The sequence below is a fragment of the Artemia sp. Qi Xiang Cuo genome, chromosome 18, assembly GCF_049724085.1.
Source record: "Artemia sp. Qi Xiang Cuo chromosome 18, ASM4972408v1, whole genome shotgun sequence".
Taxonomy (NCBI): domain Eukaryota; kingdom Metazoa; phylum Arthropoda; class Branchiopoda; order Anostraca; family Artemiidae; genus Artemia; species Artemia sp. Qi Xiang Cuo.
In genome coordinates, this window is record NC_142811.1 from 21,058,272 (window position 1) to 21,077,397 (window position 19,126).

A 19,126-nucleotide genomic window follows, 5' to 3' on the forward strand; every position below is an offset into this window, starting at 1 on the left:
AGGAACTCCAGCAAGGAATCATCCACCTAGTCATTCTTTAACGACAGATATTCCTGAAAGGAGATGCGATCATTCAGACTCCTCGTAAGCCTTTTTCCTTTCTCCTTATTTTATAAATTTAAAAATAAAATAAGATTGAAAGTTGCACTTTCGTTTACTCAATATTTGGACGAAGGAACTCCAGCAAGGAATCATCCACCTAGTCATTCTTTAACCACAGATATTCCTGAAAGGAGCTGCGATCATTCAGACTCCTCGTAAGCCTTTTCCCTTTCTCCTTATTTTATTAATTTAAAAATAAAATTAGATAGAAAGTTGCACTTTCATTTGCTCAATATTTGGACGAAGGAACTCCAGCAAGCAATCATCCACCTAGTCATTCTTTAACGACAGATATTCCTGAAAGGAGCTGCGATCATTCAGACTCCTCGTAAGCCTTTTTCATTTCTCCTTATCTTATCAATTTAAAAATAAAATAAGATAGAAAGTTGCACTTTCGTTTAATCAAAATTTATAGGTGTCCGCGGCGAGAGTGTTAGAAGGACGGATTTCTTCCCTTAGAAAGATAAAAAAAAACAAAAAAAACTTGAGAGTATTGAACTTATGACAACATAATATGGCTCTAGTTGAAATCATGTCGAGATGCCTTTAATATTAATACCACAATAACTATAGGGTACAAAGCAAAAAAAAAGATATGGAGAGCTTTAGGTTTTTGCTGGAAGCCATAGATAGTGGCGATGGCGCCCATGTATTTTACCAGCAACCCCTTCTTATAGAAGGGAGGATGATAGAAACTTGGGAGAAAATCAGTCGATCGGAAGTTTAAAATTCTAGTGCACCTTTTAAAGAACACAAGTAATTGGAGCGCCACCAACCTCCGAGTCCTTACGCTCCCCTTCTTGGCATCGCAGCATCGTTTTAATATAGCAGCGAGAATTGAGCCCTATGACAAGGGCCTCAAATGACACAGGTAGTCCATTCTTCACTTTTATTATAAAACGTGGACATATTGTACCTGGTTGATACTGAAATCATGAACCCCCCCCCCCCCTCTCTCTCTCTCTCTCTTTCTCCATTTTATTCTCTACTGCTGATCTTTTGTCGGAAAAAATGTGTTTATTAGACCTTTTTTAAACGGGAATCTAAGGGATTCTCAATCCGGTACATAACCCAGCGAAGTCTTGAGTTATGACTCATCAAAAGAAAAAAAAAGTGTAGACTACTCTTAAAATACTTTAAAATATTTCGTATTTCAACTAAATTGAAATATAGTTCATACTCAGCTATAAAATATTTTTGTTAAAGTAAATGTTGCATATATATTTTCTCTAAGAAGTTGTTATTTTCTGTAAACCTGATACGAACCTTGATTTTCTTTATTACAAAAAATAATTTATTTTTCGCAACTTTAAATGTTTTATCAAAGCGCAATTGACTTTCAACTCTTTGTGCAGTTTCAGGAGGCAGTAGCCTCACATTTATTATTAGTAATTCATGCTCGTTTTAATTTTTATTTACCTTTTCGTGGTAAAATCAGATATTTTTAATATTAACTTGATCATTCATTTTCATTTCGATTCTTTTTAAGTTTGACTTTTTATGTAACTTTATTTCTGCTCCTTTTAAGTTTTAAGAATGCTCTTTATTATTATTATTTTTTAAGTTAATTCTTAAAAAGATCGATGTCATCAAAAGCAGGATTTTCATAATTTGTATTTTCATAATTTGCTGTTTGTTCGGAATTCAATGATTTTTAATCTTTTTCATATAGTTTATATATATGTATATACTCTTTTTGTTTATTTTCATTTTTTATCTTATATTATTTTAAGAATATTACCATATTTTCATCTTTAGTCACGACGAATGCAGTGAGGGCGATGGAGGAGACGTCACTCCTTGCAACGTATCACCTAGCATTCCTTTAATGCTTTCTACTGCTTTCCGGCCAATTGGAACCTCAAGCTGCAATCCAGTGGGTTTAGTCAGTGATGAATGCGATGCTTCTTGGAAGCGCCAAATTCAGGGTCTCGTTTCTGAAGCAAGCGTCACTCCAGAACAGGTACTTACGGCTCTGCGGATGTTCAACGTGCTACTGAAGGTTAGTAAAAGTATAACTTTGTTGATTATATCACACGACTCTAGGGCTATGGATAGAAAATGTAAAATGTCGGCGTCGGACTGACCGACCCTGAAAAAACCTAAGAAGAAATTCCTGAATAAAACGGGACTATGCTCAATACTAAGCAAAAGAAGACGAACAATGAAATCGGCCCTTGAAACGGCTATGGAAATAGAGTGGCGGTGCTTGGGTTTGATTCGGGTTTTTCAAGAGTTGTTTTTTGGCAATTCGAAAGTGTGTTCGAAAGTCGCTTTCTTAAGTGTGTAAACTTTGATTTTTTAGTCGTAAGTGGCTTTACTAACTGCTTTTGAAGGTAGCTTTCGAAAGAGTGTAACTTTTAAGTTAGTAATCGTAAACGGCTTTATTAACCGTTTGCGAAAGTTGCTTTCGAAAGTTGCAACCTTTAAGTCTTTAATTTCTGGTTTTTCATGGATTCTGGTTTTTCAAGAGCTGTTTTTTTTTGCAGTTCGAAAGTGTGTAAAAAGTGGCTTTTGAAAGTGTGTAACCTTTAATTTATCAAATGTTTGTGGCTTTATTAACCGCTTACGAAAGTTGCAACCTTTAAGTCTTTAATTTCTGGTTTTTCAAGAGCTTTTTTTTTTGGCAATTCGAAAGTGTGTTCGAAAGAGGCTTTTGAAAGTGTGTAACCTTTTATTTATCAATCGTTAGTGGCTTTATTAACCGCTTGCGAAAGTTGCAACCTTTAACTCTTTAGTTTCTGGTTTTTCAAGAGCTATTTTTTGGCAATTCGAAAGTGTGTTCGAAAGTGGCTTTTGAAAGTGTGTAACCTTTTATTTATTAATCGTAAATGGCTTTATTGACCGCTTGAGAAAGTGCGTAACCTTTGTCATTAATCGTAAATGGCTTTATTAACCACTTTCGAAAGTAGCTTTCGAAAGTGAGGTTTGAAAGTGGCTTTTGAAAGTTCGTAACCTTTAAGTTATTAATCGTAGGTTTTTTTAGCATATTTTCTAAAGAAACATGTGAGAAAAACTTATTTAAAATTTAAAATAAAGTGTATAAAGATATTTACATTAGTATACATAAAGCTATTGATTAAGAACACACTGATAGAATAGAATCGACACATTATGTAATTGTTATGTCAAAGTCTGTGTTCAAACTGGCGTCTTCTAGAGTCAGGCACTACTGATAAGGGAAGCAATAGAATCATAAACACAGTGCATAGTTGTATTTAGTATTTTTTTTTGGCATTCTTGCTTAACGGTTGCGATTTGATGTATCGCAACCCTAACGGCATGAACGTTGTCCTTTAAGAAGCCGCATAAAACCGCAGTGGATGACGTCTAGGGTATTCCACGAAAATGCTTTGTCCAAAACCTATAAAATTAGGATGTAACATAGTCAAAGCAGTAGGGGTTTAATTAAGAAGATAATTAGGAAGAAACCCATTTTGAAAAGCACCTGTCATCAAAGGAGGTATCAGCTATTAGAGCGTATATATTTTTTTTTTTGGGGGGGGGGGGAGACACGCACTATTCCTTGGGATTTTCCCCAAAATCTTTGGATTTTAGCCCTGAGCTTTTTTCCTGCGTTTTTTTTTTTCAAACCTTGGGTTTTTCAAGTGAATCCTGGGCTATTGTCAAATTATCATTGACAGCCCTGCTTTCACGAAACTGACATGTAGAAGGAGTGTTTGCATGTGTGTTACTCTGTTAGACCATCCCTTATTTTGCTTGGCATTTGAATGATAACGCTTTAAGAAGTATCCGATGTAGTCTACTCTCTGGACTTGATTCAGAGTTTTATAGCACTGATTTATATGTGTTGAGTGTTATTGATTTTAATGTATATATTACGGTGAAAGACCGAAATCGGGTAAATGTTGACATTCACCGGTGAATGTCCGAAATTCCCTTTTCTCTGCTTGCATTCAGTTAGCTTTTTCAGTCTTATGCAAGGTTTAATGGTGAAAGTTAAAGTTAGGTTATATTAGGTTAGGTTAGTTTAGGTTATAAATCTCAGAAATAGGTTAAAAACCTAACCTGCCACCATCAAACCTTGCATAAAACTGAAAAAGCTGATTTGCAAAGCTAATTGAATCCAAGCAGAGAAAAAGGAATTTCGGACATTCACCGGTGAATGTCGACATTTTCCAATTTCGGTCTTTCACGGTAGCATATACACGACCTACCAGTGCTTGGTTGGCAAATCATCTTATTGATTCATATTAGAGATTAAATAGAAAAAACATTTTTTCAACTGAAAATAAGGAGCAACATTAAAACTTAAAACGAACAGAAATTATTACATATATAAGGGCGTTCGCCCCCTCGTCAATACCTCTCTCTGTACGCTAAAGTTTGAATTCTGTTTTAATTCTTTAGAATAACCCCTGAATCACAAAAGCCGTTTAATTAGAATAAATAGCTCTTTTGAAAGTTCTTAAAAAAAACTTTAGCGTAAAGAGCAATTCATTAAGGAGGGCGAATCCCCTCATATACGGAACAGGTTCTGTTCGTTTTTAGTTTTAATGTAGCTCCGTACTTTCAGTAGGAAAAACTTGTTTTATTATTTAATTTCTGCATGTTTTTTAAATAATGCTGGGAAACTTAGCACCTCTTTTCAGGAAAATCCTCTTCCCTCATGAAAAATATCTTAATGGAACGATCCTCCCACGTAATCGCCTCCCTCCAACCCCCCACCCTCCCAGAAGAAATCCCCCTGAAAACGTCCGTATACTTCACAATTACCAATATTATATGTAAACAATGAGCAAAGTGCACAACTTGCAGCCCTTCCCCGGATACTGTAGGGGATTAAGTCATCCTCGAAGACATAGTTATTGAATTTTTCGACTATGCTGAACAAAATGGTTATCTCAAAATTTTGATCGGGTGACTTTGGGAAAAAATGAGTGGCGGAAGGGGCCTAATTGCCCTCCAATTTTTTGGTCACTTAAAAGGGTACTAGAACTTTTAATTTCCGTTCGTATGAGTCCTCTCGCGATATTCTAGGACCACTGAGTCGATTAAATCACCCCTGGGAAGAAAAAATAAATAAACACACATCCGTGATCTTTCATCTGGCAAAAAATAAAAAATCACACATTTTTGCAGATAGGAGCTTGAAACCTCTACAGTAGGATTCTCTGATACGCTGAATCTGTTGGTGGGATTTTCTCAGGCTTGTAACTTTTGATAAGTAAGATTAAATTTGATGAAACTTTTATATTTGAAATCAGCATAAAAATTCGATTCTTTTGATGTATCTATTGGTATAAAAATTTCTTTTTTTAGAGTTTCGGTTACTGTTGAGCTGGGTCGCTCCTTACTTACAGTTCGTTACCACGAACTGTTTGACTACCTGCTCATTTCCCTTAGAAAATATCCTTTAGGCATAAAATAAATTCGAAATACTGTATATGGGTTATAGGAAACTTAATATACAAGTAAATTTTATATCCCAATATATTAGCTTAACATTTTTCATAAATCGGTAGCACTGGTGTAAAATTAGTTACCCCTGAAAGTTGAAAGCCTTGAGCATAAATAGGAGGAGTTTCGAAACGCTATTTTTTTCTGGCGAATCAGTTGATTCCGAGCTTTGAGATTCCGAGCCCGTTTGATAACTATGAAGTGAATCTCGAACTCTTAATTACTTTGCATTAAATGTTACGCATTGCGGGAGAAGAATTAAAATAATAATTTGAATATCAGGGGACCATACAAGGCTACGGGTTTGACCCCCTCCCCCTTCCACCCCATTAAAAATTCTCTAGATCGTGAAAACGTAACAAACATGCACATTAACAAAATTTGATGCGTTTTTTAGAGTTTTTTTTTCTCCGTCATAAAATGCATACATACAATTATTGTTTGTTTAACTAGATTTTTGGTAAAGAGATAATTGTTCGTCTTTTGGTGTGACAAAACGATCTGGGATAAGTCACGACTTTAGTAAAGTTTGTTTAGGACCTTAATTTTGGAGCAAAAAAAAAAAAAAACTTTTTTTTTGTGAAAGACGTCACAAATACCCAGACGTCCAATAGTTTTCCTTTCTACAGCGAATAAGATATTATGAAACTAAAGTTGTCTTGCAAAAGAGATAAAGAAAAAACTGTCTCTTTTCACAAAGCGAAGCTTGGCCCCTTGATACTAATACTATAATAATAATTTATTTATAACCCACATCATACCCAAACATATGACACTCGAGGAGTACTTAAAAATAGGACTATATAATAAGGTATCTTAAAAACAAACTTAAAGTCAATTTAATTTAATTTTTCAGGAATCTCGGGAAAGAATATCAGCCTATATTCAAGAATGTCAAGAATGTTTATCATCTGTCGAGTCTTCCTATGGAAGGATTTCAGTGTATCCATTAATAAGTGAATATATCTCAACTGCTTCCGACATCTTAGGACGACAGGTGGAATACCCTTATATCTACTGTGACCAGTACGTCCTAACTGGGAATCGACTTCTGGATAGGCTGAAATTCGGTTTGTTAGAATTAAATGAACTTTATGAGATGTGCGTTGATAAGAAGGAACAACTTATTGAGGTAAAAGTCAGTTTCGTCTCACTATTTATCGAGATTTTATGTATTATAGCAGAGTATGAAAAACTGACAAAAGAGGAAATTTAATTTCATCTCTGAATAAAACAATCGCTACCATCTAGAGTTAACCATCTTCCGACATTGGGTAAATGATAACATGTCTGTTTTATCTTTGTTTATTTTTTCTTTTACTTTGTCTCGGGGTGAAACTAAAAGAGACAGCTGAAAGGGTACTATAGGTATATTTATATTTTTTTTCTTCTTTTATACTAGCCTAGATTCTCCATAGGAACCTAACCCGAACAATTTCTTAATCATAAAAAAATTCTGACTACTTTTGATAAGTTTCAGGTTGGTCCATAGAAACTTGACGCTCCCATTTAGATCCAAATTTTAATAAATAAAAGGGTGCTAATTTTTCTAGTTATGCTGCGTTGTGATTGGCTGTAGGGGCCTTTGATTCCTAGTAAATCCATTCTAAGGTGCTTAGGTTTCCTCTTTTATTTCTATCCCATTCTCTTTGGCTTATAGTCAAACGTACACTTCTCGTATGGAATAAAAGTCAAACGCACACAATAAAAAACGTAACTCACAAATTTTACTGCAATTTTTTTTAATTTCTTTTACGCACTCAGTTATTCCGAACAACGTCGAGGCTGCCATGGTCCTGTTAATCTCTCTCTCTCTCTCTCTCTCCCTCTCTCTCTTCTCTCTCTTCTTTATCTTCTCTCTTCTCTTCTCTTTTCTCCTCTCGCTTCTCTTCTCTCTTCTCTTCTTCTCTCCTCTCCTCTCCTTCTCTTTTCTTCTCTTCTTCTCTTTTCTTTTCTTCTAATCTCTTTTCTCTCTCTCTCTCTCTCTCTCTCTCTCTCTCTCTCTCACTCTCACACTCTCTCTCCCGTCTCCCCCTCTCTCTCCCTCTCTTTTTCTCTTTATCTCTCTCTCCCCCATCTCTCCCCTCCCCTCTCTCACTCTCTCTTTCTCCATTTTTTGTCCCTTTTTTATTTTCTCTCTTGTTCTATCTCTCTCCATCTCTTCTCAATGGTGCTGCCCGCCTATATAGTGTAGGGTTTCATTACGGGTTTATCCCATAAGCAGAAGGTTCTGGTACTTCGAATGACGGTTATATGTTTTTCAGTGTCATCTGGCATCCTAAAGAACTTTAAGCTATGATATAATTTCTTTGTGAAGTTCAGATAAAGAGTCTTGTCTTCGATTTACTTTCACACAGTTCGTGGTAACCAGCTGTAAGTATGGAGCGATGCGGCTCAATAATAACCGAAATTCTAAGAAATAGTCTTGGTAATAATGGATACATCAAAAGAATTGAATTTTGATGCTCGTTCAGAATATTATAAAATTAATCGAGTTTTATGTTACCTATCAAAAGTTACGAGCCTGAGAAAATTTGCCAAATTTTTGAAGAAGGGGAAAAACGCCCCCAAAACATCAAGTAATCCTAGTGAAAATCATACCATCAGATTCAGAATATCAGAGAACCTCACTGTAAAGGTGTGAAGCTTCTATATACAAAGATGTGGAATTTTTTTTTTTTTTTGCCAGAAGCAAGATCACGGATGTGTGTTGATTTGTTTTGTTTGTTTTCCCAGGGGTGATTGGATTGACCCAGTTATTCTAGAAGATCGGGAGAGGTCTCATTTGATTTGAAATTAAAAGTTCTACTGCCCTTTTTAAGTGACCAAAAATATTGGAGGTCAGCTACCCCCCCCCCCTCCTACGCTCATTTTTTCCCAAAGTCGTCTGATCAAAATTTTTAGATAACCATTTTGTTCTGCATAGTCTAAATATCTAGCAGCTAAATCTCGGTGAATGACTTGACCCCCACTTCCCCAAGGGGAAGGGGTAGAAGCTATGTAGTTTGTTCATTGGTGACATAATATTGGCTACTGGGAATTATATAGATACTTTTCGGGGCCGGGGGGAAGGGGGGTTAAGTGGCAGGATCTTTCTGCGGAGGAATTTTTCGAGGAGGAAGGGATTTTTCATGGAGGGGAAGCTAAATTTCCCGGCATTATTTAAAAAGCGATCATTAAAAAAAATTAAAAAAATTAAACTAATTAAAGTTAAAAAAAATAAATTAAATGAAGTTTTTTTTCGCTGAAAATAATGAGCAACATTAAAACATAAAACGAACAGAAATAATTAAGTATATGAGGGTGTTGCCCCCTCCTCAATACCTTGCTCTTTACGCTAAACTGTGACTTTTTGTTCCAATTATTTAACAATGACTCTTGAAACACAAGGGACCTTTAATTAGTTTAATACGATTTTTTGAAAGTTCTAAAAACAGCGTAAAAAGCGAGGTATTGAGGAGGAGGTAATCCCCTCATATGCGTGATAATTTTTTTTCGTTTTAAGTTTTATTCTTGCTCCTTACTTTCAGTGGGAAAAAAAACTTTTTTTTATTAAATTCTTACAATGGAATGAGTACATTTTTCTAACCCGATGGTAGAATAACTTGACCTGACCAAATATGAAAGTTTCATCTTTTTATGCTCCCCATGTGTTATATTAGAAAATAAGCCTTCTTAAAGAACTTTTGATTTTGTAGCTTGTATTTCCTTCGAACACAGAAAAATAAGAATTTATTATGTATTAGACTTGTATAAATAATACCATTAATATTGGTATAACTAATGCTAGTATAATTTTCGGTTCAAGTACAAAAAAAGAAAAAAAATGCGTTATTGCCTTTAAGACTTCTAATGTGCCTTGATCTACTGGGCGCAGTTGAAGGGGTATATTCACGGTACTGGTAGATACGAGGAACAAGCCACAAAAAGCAGACCAAAAGTTTAGTATCTTGAACTCAACGACCAACTAACAAAATGAAAATATATTATTCAGCTACATGTCCTATTTTTACAGGTTTTTCTTATTTCTATTAAAAAAAGAAGAAAAGGAAATAAAAAGAAGAAAATGCAAAAATCCTTTTAAGCTTTATTTAGCCTTTTCCACCTTTAACATTTATGTCTTGTAAATTGACACCTTTTCAATATCTTTTACCCTGTGGCAGTATTATATGACCCTGTGGCAGTATTATATACCCTGTGGCAGTATTATTAGTATTATATGGCAGTTTATATGACCCTGTGGTAGTACAGTGGATTGCAATACGGGCCCAGGGATCAATCCCTTCTCTGGTAAAGTTAATATTTGTCCCTGCAAAAAACACCCAGCAACTCAAACGTCAATTTGACGCCCTTGTCATCTGACGAGAGTCTATTCATCTTGAATTGCCATGCACCAGCAATAACTGGAGAATTTATGCTTTTACCAATATATTGTCTCCTGTAGAGTTGACAAGTGAATTGAACGCCTTTATGACCTGTAAAAGCTTTTATTGGCCTTTGGGCCTATTTTCGTAATAACCAAAACAGTTTGCTCTTAATGTGAAAATACTAGTCACAGACGAATACATTTCTGATTCCCAGAACTAAAGAGCATTTGTGCGAAAACACCTCTCAGAAAGAGTCAGTGTTGATGTAATCACACCCTCAACAAAAAATATGCATTCATTAAATTCTCCTTATATATTAAATTTACTCTTGATAAATCAGGGTGAACGTATTGCTGGCCAAGGCGAGAAACACTAACTATTCCAAATTTTCCAAAACTGCTTGTCTGACTAAAGGTTTTTGGCAACCCTAAAAACTAGGGTCTGGTTAACTAGGAACTAGAAACGTGGAAGTACTAGAAATGTGGAACTGCGAAATACGGCACGACCATAAACCCTTGGTTAGTGCGAAAATAAGACCTTACATATACTTGTACTATTGTTTCTGATATGTAGTTTTGTTTCAAATACCACTGTCACTCATAACACTGCTCTTAAAGACCCTGAATATGTTCTGTTAAATCAACACAGCGCAGTTTATGTATATTAACTTATAACAAGGCACATAGAGAGGTACAATTCGATTTGTCTCCTTTATTTCAAGAAAGAAACTAACAACAATAAAAAAACGTACACTTCTCAAAAAGAGACAGAAGAGGAAAATGAGGGAAAGAAGAAAAAGGAATTAGAGAAAAAAGTAAATGGAGACAGGGATGATAATCACCAAAAACTTACAAAAGATTAGAATAGACCGTTACTGTACGCTGGAAGAAGTATCTTCTTTAGATTCCTTTTAAATATAATACTTTTTAGAATTAAAAAACTCCTTATATCCTTTTTTAAGATGAAAAAAGAATTTTAAGAATTCATTTGCTAAATCAGATGCTACTACTACTAACAACACACTGCAGTACCAAGCTGCCTGAGGCCAACACAGCTGAGCACGCTCCTCCTCCATTCCAATCTATTTAAAGCCTCCCTCTTTACACCCTCTCAAAAAGTTTTCATTTCCCTTAAATCTTTCCTTACCTTTTCGCTCTCTCATTTTTAACAAGCGGGAAAATAAACTTCATTCTAGCTCTTAATAAATGACAATGTTGATCTCAATAAAAAAAATTCAGTCCACTTAAAAAAAAGATCTTTATGTTAGCTTTTTAAAACCACTTTCCTAAATTAAAACGGAAAGTTTGTCTTTGATAAGAAATTTCAAGAAATAAAAAATAGATAAGAGAAATACTAGACAATTAGACAACAAGTAGTACTTTATGTTATTTTATTTTAGTGTTTATTATTTCCTGTTTGTGTAAATTTGTTTATTACACCATTATTTTAGTGTTTAAGCTTAATCCAGTCATCTCTTGGAACGAGCCTTGGGAGTAATTATACCGAGGTACCCTACGAAGATCAAATTCTCGATATCGGAAAGCACACGCATAAACTTCTTTTCCAGTCATTGCTTCTTCTGGAGACTTACCTTAAAGTCATTAATCTCCTAAATTCAACCGTTAAACATTCTGAGGTAAGCCTATTTAAAGTTGTGTACAAGAGCAGTAGATAGATAGGTACTACCTCATTTCAAATGTCCATCTACCCAACTAGCCACCCAGCTAGCTGATCTATCCAACTTTGTAATTCAAGCCAACGATTCAAAAATAAATAGTACGAAAAAAGATACAAAAAATACGCACAAGATAGAAATGAGGATTAGGAAGGGGAAGGTTTATACTGGTAAAAGAATCTAAATCAAAAAGGGAGAGCTAAACAGGGGGAATGGATTAAAAAGTGGAAGTGAAGTGAAGGAAAATTTTAGCAAATGGAAATGAAAATGTACTTATTAATTTATTCCATAACCAAGAGGATAAATCTAGTCCTTCTTTTCGTCTTGCTGATAAAGAGGATGAAGTTAATCATCGTTGTCATCTGCCTGAAAGCTGAATAGCGAAAGTGAAGAGCTGAAAACGCCTTACGCATTTTGGTAAATGGATATAGAGATTCATCTTATACTATCTTAGGCAATCGGTTGGTGCCATTTTCTGCTACTCGGCGATAGCTAAATTTTATTTCAGTTGGCCATCAAAATGTTTTTAATTTGGTAGGTTTTAGTCCCCGAAACGATTAGGTTTTATATCCCTAAACCTAAACGATTAGGTTTAGCTAAGGTTTTAGTCCCATAAACGATTAGGTTTTATGTCCCTAAAACTGAACGATTATGTTTAGATAAGGTTTTAGTCCCATAAACGATTAGGTTTTATCTCCCTAAACCTAAACGATTAGGTTTAGAGAAGGTTTTAGTCCCCAAACGATTAGGCTTTATGTCCCTAAACCTAAACGATTATGTTTATATAAGGTTTTAGTCCCATAAACGATTTGGTTTTACGTCCCTAAACCTATACGATTAGATTTAGATAGGGTTTTTGTCCAATAAACTATTAGGTTTTATGTCCCTAAACCTAAACGGTTAGATTTAGATAAGGTTTTAGTCCCATAAACAATTAGGTTTTAAGTCCCTAAACGATTAGTATTAGATACGGCTTTAGTCCCATAAACGACTAGGTTTTATGTCTCTAAACCTAAACGATTAGATTTAGATAAGGTTTTAGTCCCATAAACGATTAGGTTTTTATCCCTAAACCTAAACGATTTGGTTTAGATAAGGTTTTATGTCCTTAAACCTAAACGATTAGGTTTAGATAAGGTTTTAGTTTCCTAGACGATCAGGTTTTATTTCCCTAAACCTAAACGATTAGATTTAGATAAGGTTTTAGTCCCATAAAGGATTAGGTTTTATGTCCCTAAACCTAAACGATTATGTTTAGATAAGGTGTTCGTCCCATAAACGATTAGGTTTTATGTCCCTAAAACCTAAACGATTAGGTTTAGATAAGGTTTTAGTTCCCTAGACAATTAGGTTTTATGTCCCTTAACCTAAACGATTAGATTTAGATAAGGTTTTAGTCCCATAATCGATTAGGTTTTATGTCCCTAAACCTAAATGATTAGGTTTAGATAGGGTTTTAGTCCCATAAACGATTAGGTTTTATGTCCTTAAACCTAAACGATTAGGTTTAGATAAGGTTTTAGTTCCCTAGACGATTAGATTTTATGTCCTTAAACCTAAACGATTAGATTTAGATAAGGTTTTAGTCCCATAAACGATTAGGTTTTATGTCCCTAAACCTAAACGATTAGGTTTAGATAAGGTTTTAGTCCCATAAACGATTAGGTTTTATGTCCCTAAACCTATACGATTAGATTTAGATAGGGTTTTGTCCAATAGACGATTAGGTTTTATGTTCCTAAACCTAAACGATTAGATTTAGATAAGGTTTTAGTCCCATAAACGATTAGGTTTTATGTCCCTAAACCTAAGGTGTGTATTGTTTAAATTTCAGGAAAGGTCTGCCCATTTCATACGAAAACATTGATTGAAAACGAAACTAGTCTTATCTAGGCTCTCCGCCAAAACAGGCAACTAGACTTTTCAAATATCACAGGAACTACAATCTGAGAAAATAAATATCAGGACGTGAAAAAAAAATGATAAACTATCCAGTTGCGGATCCAGAGGGGGGGCGAGGGTTACCCCCCTAAAGTAGTCTAAAGTAGTTTAATTTACCTAATTAACGCAAGTTTGCATTAATTAAATTTGCTCTTAACGTAAGTTTATTGGATCAACCTATTTTGTGCCCCCCCCCCCCCTAAAGAAATCCTGGACCCGCCTATGAAACCATCACACCTATTCCACCGGTTATTAGAAAAAAAAATTCCTTATTTTCACAAATTTCATCAACCCCCCACCCCCGTATTTATAGAATCCTACATAGGCCAATCAGTTGAGTCCACTGTATGTAAATAATAGATTAAGTCATACCTGTGAGATGGGACACTTGCAAACCACTTGGCTGACTCACCAGGTTTTTTTCTGCTTTCGCAATTACGGATAATGCACTTCGTAACCATTTCTCATTGATTGACGAAAACACACTAACCTGCTAATGCAGAAATAAGTGCGAGGAGCTTTTTGTTCGCACCGAGAATGAAGAGCCAGAAATCATCTGCGGTAAACTTACTGGATAATTATATAAACTGTGGTTTTTTCTAAGGTTCTCTTGTTCTTTTTTCGTGACCTGCTGTTGTGGGCAAGCAAAGCCTCCTGCACCCACAGACCACCCAATCCTTGGGTCCTGGCACCCTAGGTGACCGCCAGGTTTTCCGATATGGTAGATCCAGCCCTCTTTATCACTATTTGTGCAAGCAAAAATGAGAAACATAACGCGTTTGGGACAAAAAAATAATTTTCACCTGTGTTAACGCGTAAATTGAAAACAGAATCTTTGCACTTCTGTTTACTTCAAAGCTGCACTTCTTCAATTGACGTATTTAACATCTAGGGAATTTATTCTCACCGTTTGACTTCGTTCAGGCTTAACGCAAAGCCATCGCAAACCTATACTAATATGTTTAACATAAGAAAATACAAACTCTACTAGCCAGTTTTTGTGAAATTTTTATCATTTTGAAGCTGTCTGTAATTTTAATTAGAGTACGTTTTGTTGGTAATTTGATTGTTCGTAAGTGACAATGGAAGGGCACATGATAATCTAATTAACAGAAACATGCTGCAATTATAAAGTAAGAATTTCATAGTTTTGGAGTTTTCTTTTATTTTTATATATGTACGGGCTACATATGGGACCATCCGGGGGGAGGGGTGCGTTTTCAGAAAAGCGACCATGATATTTGGAAAGAGCATAAAACGAAAGATCTAATGGTACAACATTTATTTTATTATTATGTTTCCTTTACATGTGGTCGGCCACAGCAAATTTAGCCCCCCCCTCTCCTCCATTCAACTTAACTTAACTTGTTGCGGGGCTGTGTTGAATAGGGATTAAACTAAACGGGAGTCAAGTTACATGGAGAGTTAAATAGGGTCGAGTTATTGAGGGTATATTTCCTCAAGGGTTGAGTTTAATCATGGTCGAGTTAAACAGGGTTGACTTACATGGGAACCAGAAAAATGAACTAGGGAGCTAAAAAAAGGCTATACAAAAACCACTAACAGCCGCTTAAATATAACAGCCATAAATATGGAGAGAAGTCAAACAACTACAAGTAACCAGTTCTCACTGGAGGGGGGGGGGCGTAATCCTGGGATTCGGAGCATGGACAATTAGGGAATGGGAGCATTGCGAAACTCAGAAGTACAAATATAAAATTGTAAAGCCAAGCTGACAGGAACCTCTGTTGGGGCTTTGGTAAGGTTGTTAGGTGGACTTGCTGAGTAGTTCGGTTTTCCCATACCAGCACATGTAAGCTAAAAAATAACTATGTATTCACACAAAAAATCAGTTTTGATTGGTTATATTTGAGCCAAGTGTAAAACACTTGTTCTTGTTGCTTATTCAATATGGTTAGGGAGTAAAAAATATAATATTGATTGTCAACCTTCAATGGTTTATAAGTTAGTTTTGCTGGGGGTTTTCATTTACCTTGATGTCACAGCTTCCTTTCCCCTCGTTGTTTGTTTAACCATACTCAGAGTTAATGGATTATTTTTTTTATGGTCTGTATTGGACACCTGAGAATTATTTGTATTACTGGTAAGAGGTTGATTATTACTTCTCTGACGGAACAGATTAGTAGTTTTGGCTCAAAGATTTAAGCATGACAGTGCTTTAGTTTGATTCCTATTTGTATGGACTTAACTCCTCCTCAATCACAGACTCATAAAATGACTGGCCGCCACTGTTATTCATTCCATTTTAAATATATTTTAAATAATAAATTGCCTATTATAATAGATTTGAAATTAAATTATAGGATCCGAAACGAATTTTGAATTCTAAGCTTCTAGTGTTTTAAGAAAAGGATTAATGTACTCGGGAATTGATAAAGATTAATAAATATTGATTGATTGACAAGACAAAAAAAAAAATCACATGTTGATGAATGGTCTGTGCAGCGTAGGTGCCGATTTTCTTGTTCTCTGCCTTTGGTCTGGAACACAATACATGCCTGAAGGAAAAATATCTGACACTTCCTGTATTTTTTCCCCAGATTTCTTCAGGTACCTGTTTGGAGCTGGGTCGACTCTGTCTGAGCTTACAGAGTTACACCGCTGACCCCCGTTCCAAACAAGTGACACCAGACCTCGAACCCGAGCCCTTACGGACATGGGATTTACAAGAGAGGCTGATGGAAAATGCCTTTCTTTTCATGTTTTTTTTTTTCTTTTTTTTTTTCTATTCTTGCTATGAAATTTATCAAAATGATAGTTTGTTCCTTTTCATCGTAAACTTCGAAATCCTGATCTGCTTTACTAGTGAATGTATTGCGGGTTTTCCCTATTGTTGATATTGCCCCTGGGTTTGTTGCAATTCACCGCAAAAACCTTGAAGTACTGCACTGCTTTAATAGTGGATGTGTTGCGGGTTTTCCCAGTTGTTACTAATGTTGCTATTGCATGCGGGCTTTTTGTTATTCATCTTAAACCTGGAAATCCTGACCTGCTTTACTAGTGAATGTGTTGCAGATTTTTCCGTTGTTTCAATTGTTGCTATTGCCCGCGGGTTTGTTGCTGTTCATCGCAAACCTCGAAATCCTGACCTGCTTTAGCAGTTAATGTGTTGCGGGTTTTCCCTGTTGTTGCTATTGTTGGTTTTGCCCGCGGATTTGTCGCTAATCATCGCTAATCTCAAAGTCCTGAACTACTTTACTTGTGAAAATGTTGCGGGTTTTTCCAGCAGTATAAAGAGAAATCAAAGTGACTCGCAAATTTCCGTTTGCTACTAACTACTATTTTAAATTCTTTAATTATATATTGGATTTTAGAAGTAGCTCAAATCTTTGCTGGGGTTAAAGTACAATGACCCTCTGACTCTTGTATAATTTTTTCAAAAGATAACTGTTCAGTCTTGTGTGATTTAGAATCACTTTCACATAATAGGGTTATACCCAAAAAATTTTATTAACGGACTTAAACTGTCTTGGCTGACATCTGTTGCATATTAAAAACAGAGGTTGAAGAAAAACGAAGAAACGCTTCTTTAGACAAGTTCTCCTATACTCCGCTCTCCATTCCCTTCTTCCTTTCGTCTTTTTGGCACGGTGTTGTTATTGTTATTATTATGAGTGAGTTCGCAAAACTGAATTGAGACTCAAGCCATAGTGACTATTGCCTCCCCCTCTCCTCCCCAAAAAATAAATAATAATAATAATACAGAACCAACGGTGGTAGGGCTATCGTTGCCTCCTCAGGCATGACATTTTTAGATGGGGTTTGTCTATCTCTTTTTTCCTTGTGTAGAATAGCCTTCCTTGGTGGTTTCCTCCTATGTATTCCTCAAATCAAAGAACCCCTTCCTGCCAGCTTCAGACCGGCTTGATCAAGCAACACTCATCCCTCAAAAGAGAGGGGAGAGTCCCTACTCAATCCCAAGTGGTTGATAGTAGACATAGAATATTTTTCTCCCACTTCGGATTGTTCCTCAACGGATCTCTTCGTGCGCCATGGTTGGGGCTTCATGTGCCCAGGGGAATTCACCCCCTGGGCGTAATTTTGGCAGCCATTACTTGCTTCAAACCATCTAGTCTTGGCAGCGCATTAATAAAATACCCTGCCTTATGGTCAGACACTGGACGGCTAATGGCTGGCAGGTGACAGAAATTGGCAGGGGCACACCTCTATGGCAACAAAATACCCTGCCTTATGGTCAGACACTGGCCGGTTAATGGCTGGGCGGAGACTGAAATCGGCAGGGGCACACTCCTATGGCAACAAAATCCCTGCCTTATGGTCAGACACTGGACGGCTAATGGTGGGGCGGTGACTGAAATTGGCAGGGGAACACCCCTATGGCAGCAAAATACTCTGCCTTATGGTCAGACACTGAACGGCTTATGGCTGGGTGGTACCTGAAATTGGCAGGGGCACACCCCTATTGCAACAAAATACCCTGCCTTATGGTCAGACACTGGACGGCTAATGGCTGGGCGGTGACTGAAATTGGCAGGGGCATACCTCTATGGCAACAAAATACCCTGCCTTATGGTCAGACATTGGGTGGCTAATGGCTGGAAAATGACTGAAATTGGCTTGGGTACACCCTTCTGTGTGTCTACCTCTCTCAGGCGTCTCACGAGGAGGTTGTGACCAGTACTCTTTTATTTACACGCTAGCAATGGAAACAAATAAAGATTACAATTACCAATGTGAACCGATGATGTAATTTCGGAGAATTGACACTGTAATAAATGAGGTGTCTCTGCAATCCATGCTTCTTCATTTCAGAATTCGTTTATTTATAAAAAGGCAAAATTATTGTCCTAGGAGCACAGTATATTCTACTATACTAAACGTTAATATTCCATTGCCAAGGGACTCTCACTATACGACCACTGCCCCCTCCCCCCTAAAAAAAACAACACAAAAAAACACAACTAGATTTCTAGATTTTCTAGACCTTCTTGATTTTCGTGAAATAGTGTCCCTGTGCAGCAATATTATTATATTCTACTAGATACGTCAAAATAAACTAAAAAGTACGAGGATGTAAAGCTTGTTTTTACCGTTAGAATTAAGCCCCAATTTACTTAACAGTTATGATAATGTATGTTATTGCTGGGACATTTCAAATTTTCTTGCTTTGTCATTATATCATGAGAAAAAAAAGAGATGAAAATCGCTCAATATTAATTAATGTTGCCAACCCTTTCCTTTAGGCACTTGGAAGTTAATTGCATAGTATTACTTTGGTTTTCAGGGTTTTGTTTTGTCGCGATTAATGCATCATGCAATGTGCTAAAATTATAGCAATTTAGCTTATGTGCTTCAGTATTTGAGTTTTCTCCTCATTTTACCATTCATAATCTTAATTTAGTTCTCATTATAAAAAGAAGGGATTAATTATATAGTACGATATAGGCACTAAAAATTATATTATATCAATGGATGATATCTATTTTGTTCTGAAACTAAAAGATCAAATGGGTCATGGAAAAAACAAACTGATAAACCCTAATTTTGATTTTTGTGTAAATTTTTAGCTTAAACGCACTTGTTTGTATATCAGGGTACGTTCAGGTGGAACGTACGCAACGTCAGGTGGAGATCTCAA

The 19,126-nt window shown here is 36.1% G+C and overlaps 1 protein-coding gene across 1 annotated transcript in view; it reads left to right on the top strand.

Moving 5' to 3' along the window:
• Nucleotides 1-19,126, top strand: part of fry (microtubule binding protein furry) — a 303,691-nt gene that overhangs the window by 246,154 nt on the left and 38,411 nt on the right. Inside the window, exons 41-43 of the mRNA XM_089104145.1 lie at nucleotides 1,861-2,104; nucleotides 6,380-6,655; nucleotides 11,341-11,526. Of these exons, the coding sequence (XP_088960271.1) occupies nucleotides 1,861-2,104; nucleotides 6,380-6,655; nucleotides 11,341-11,526 (706 nt within the window). The remainder of the gene's footprint in view (nucleotides 1-1,860; nucleotides 2,105-6,379; nucleotides 6,656-11,340; nucleotides 11,527-19,126) is intronic.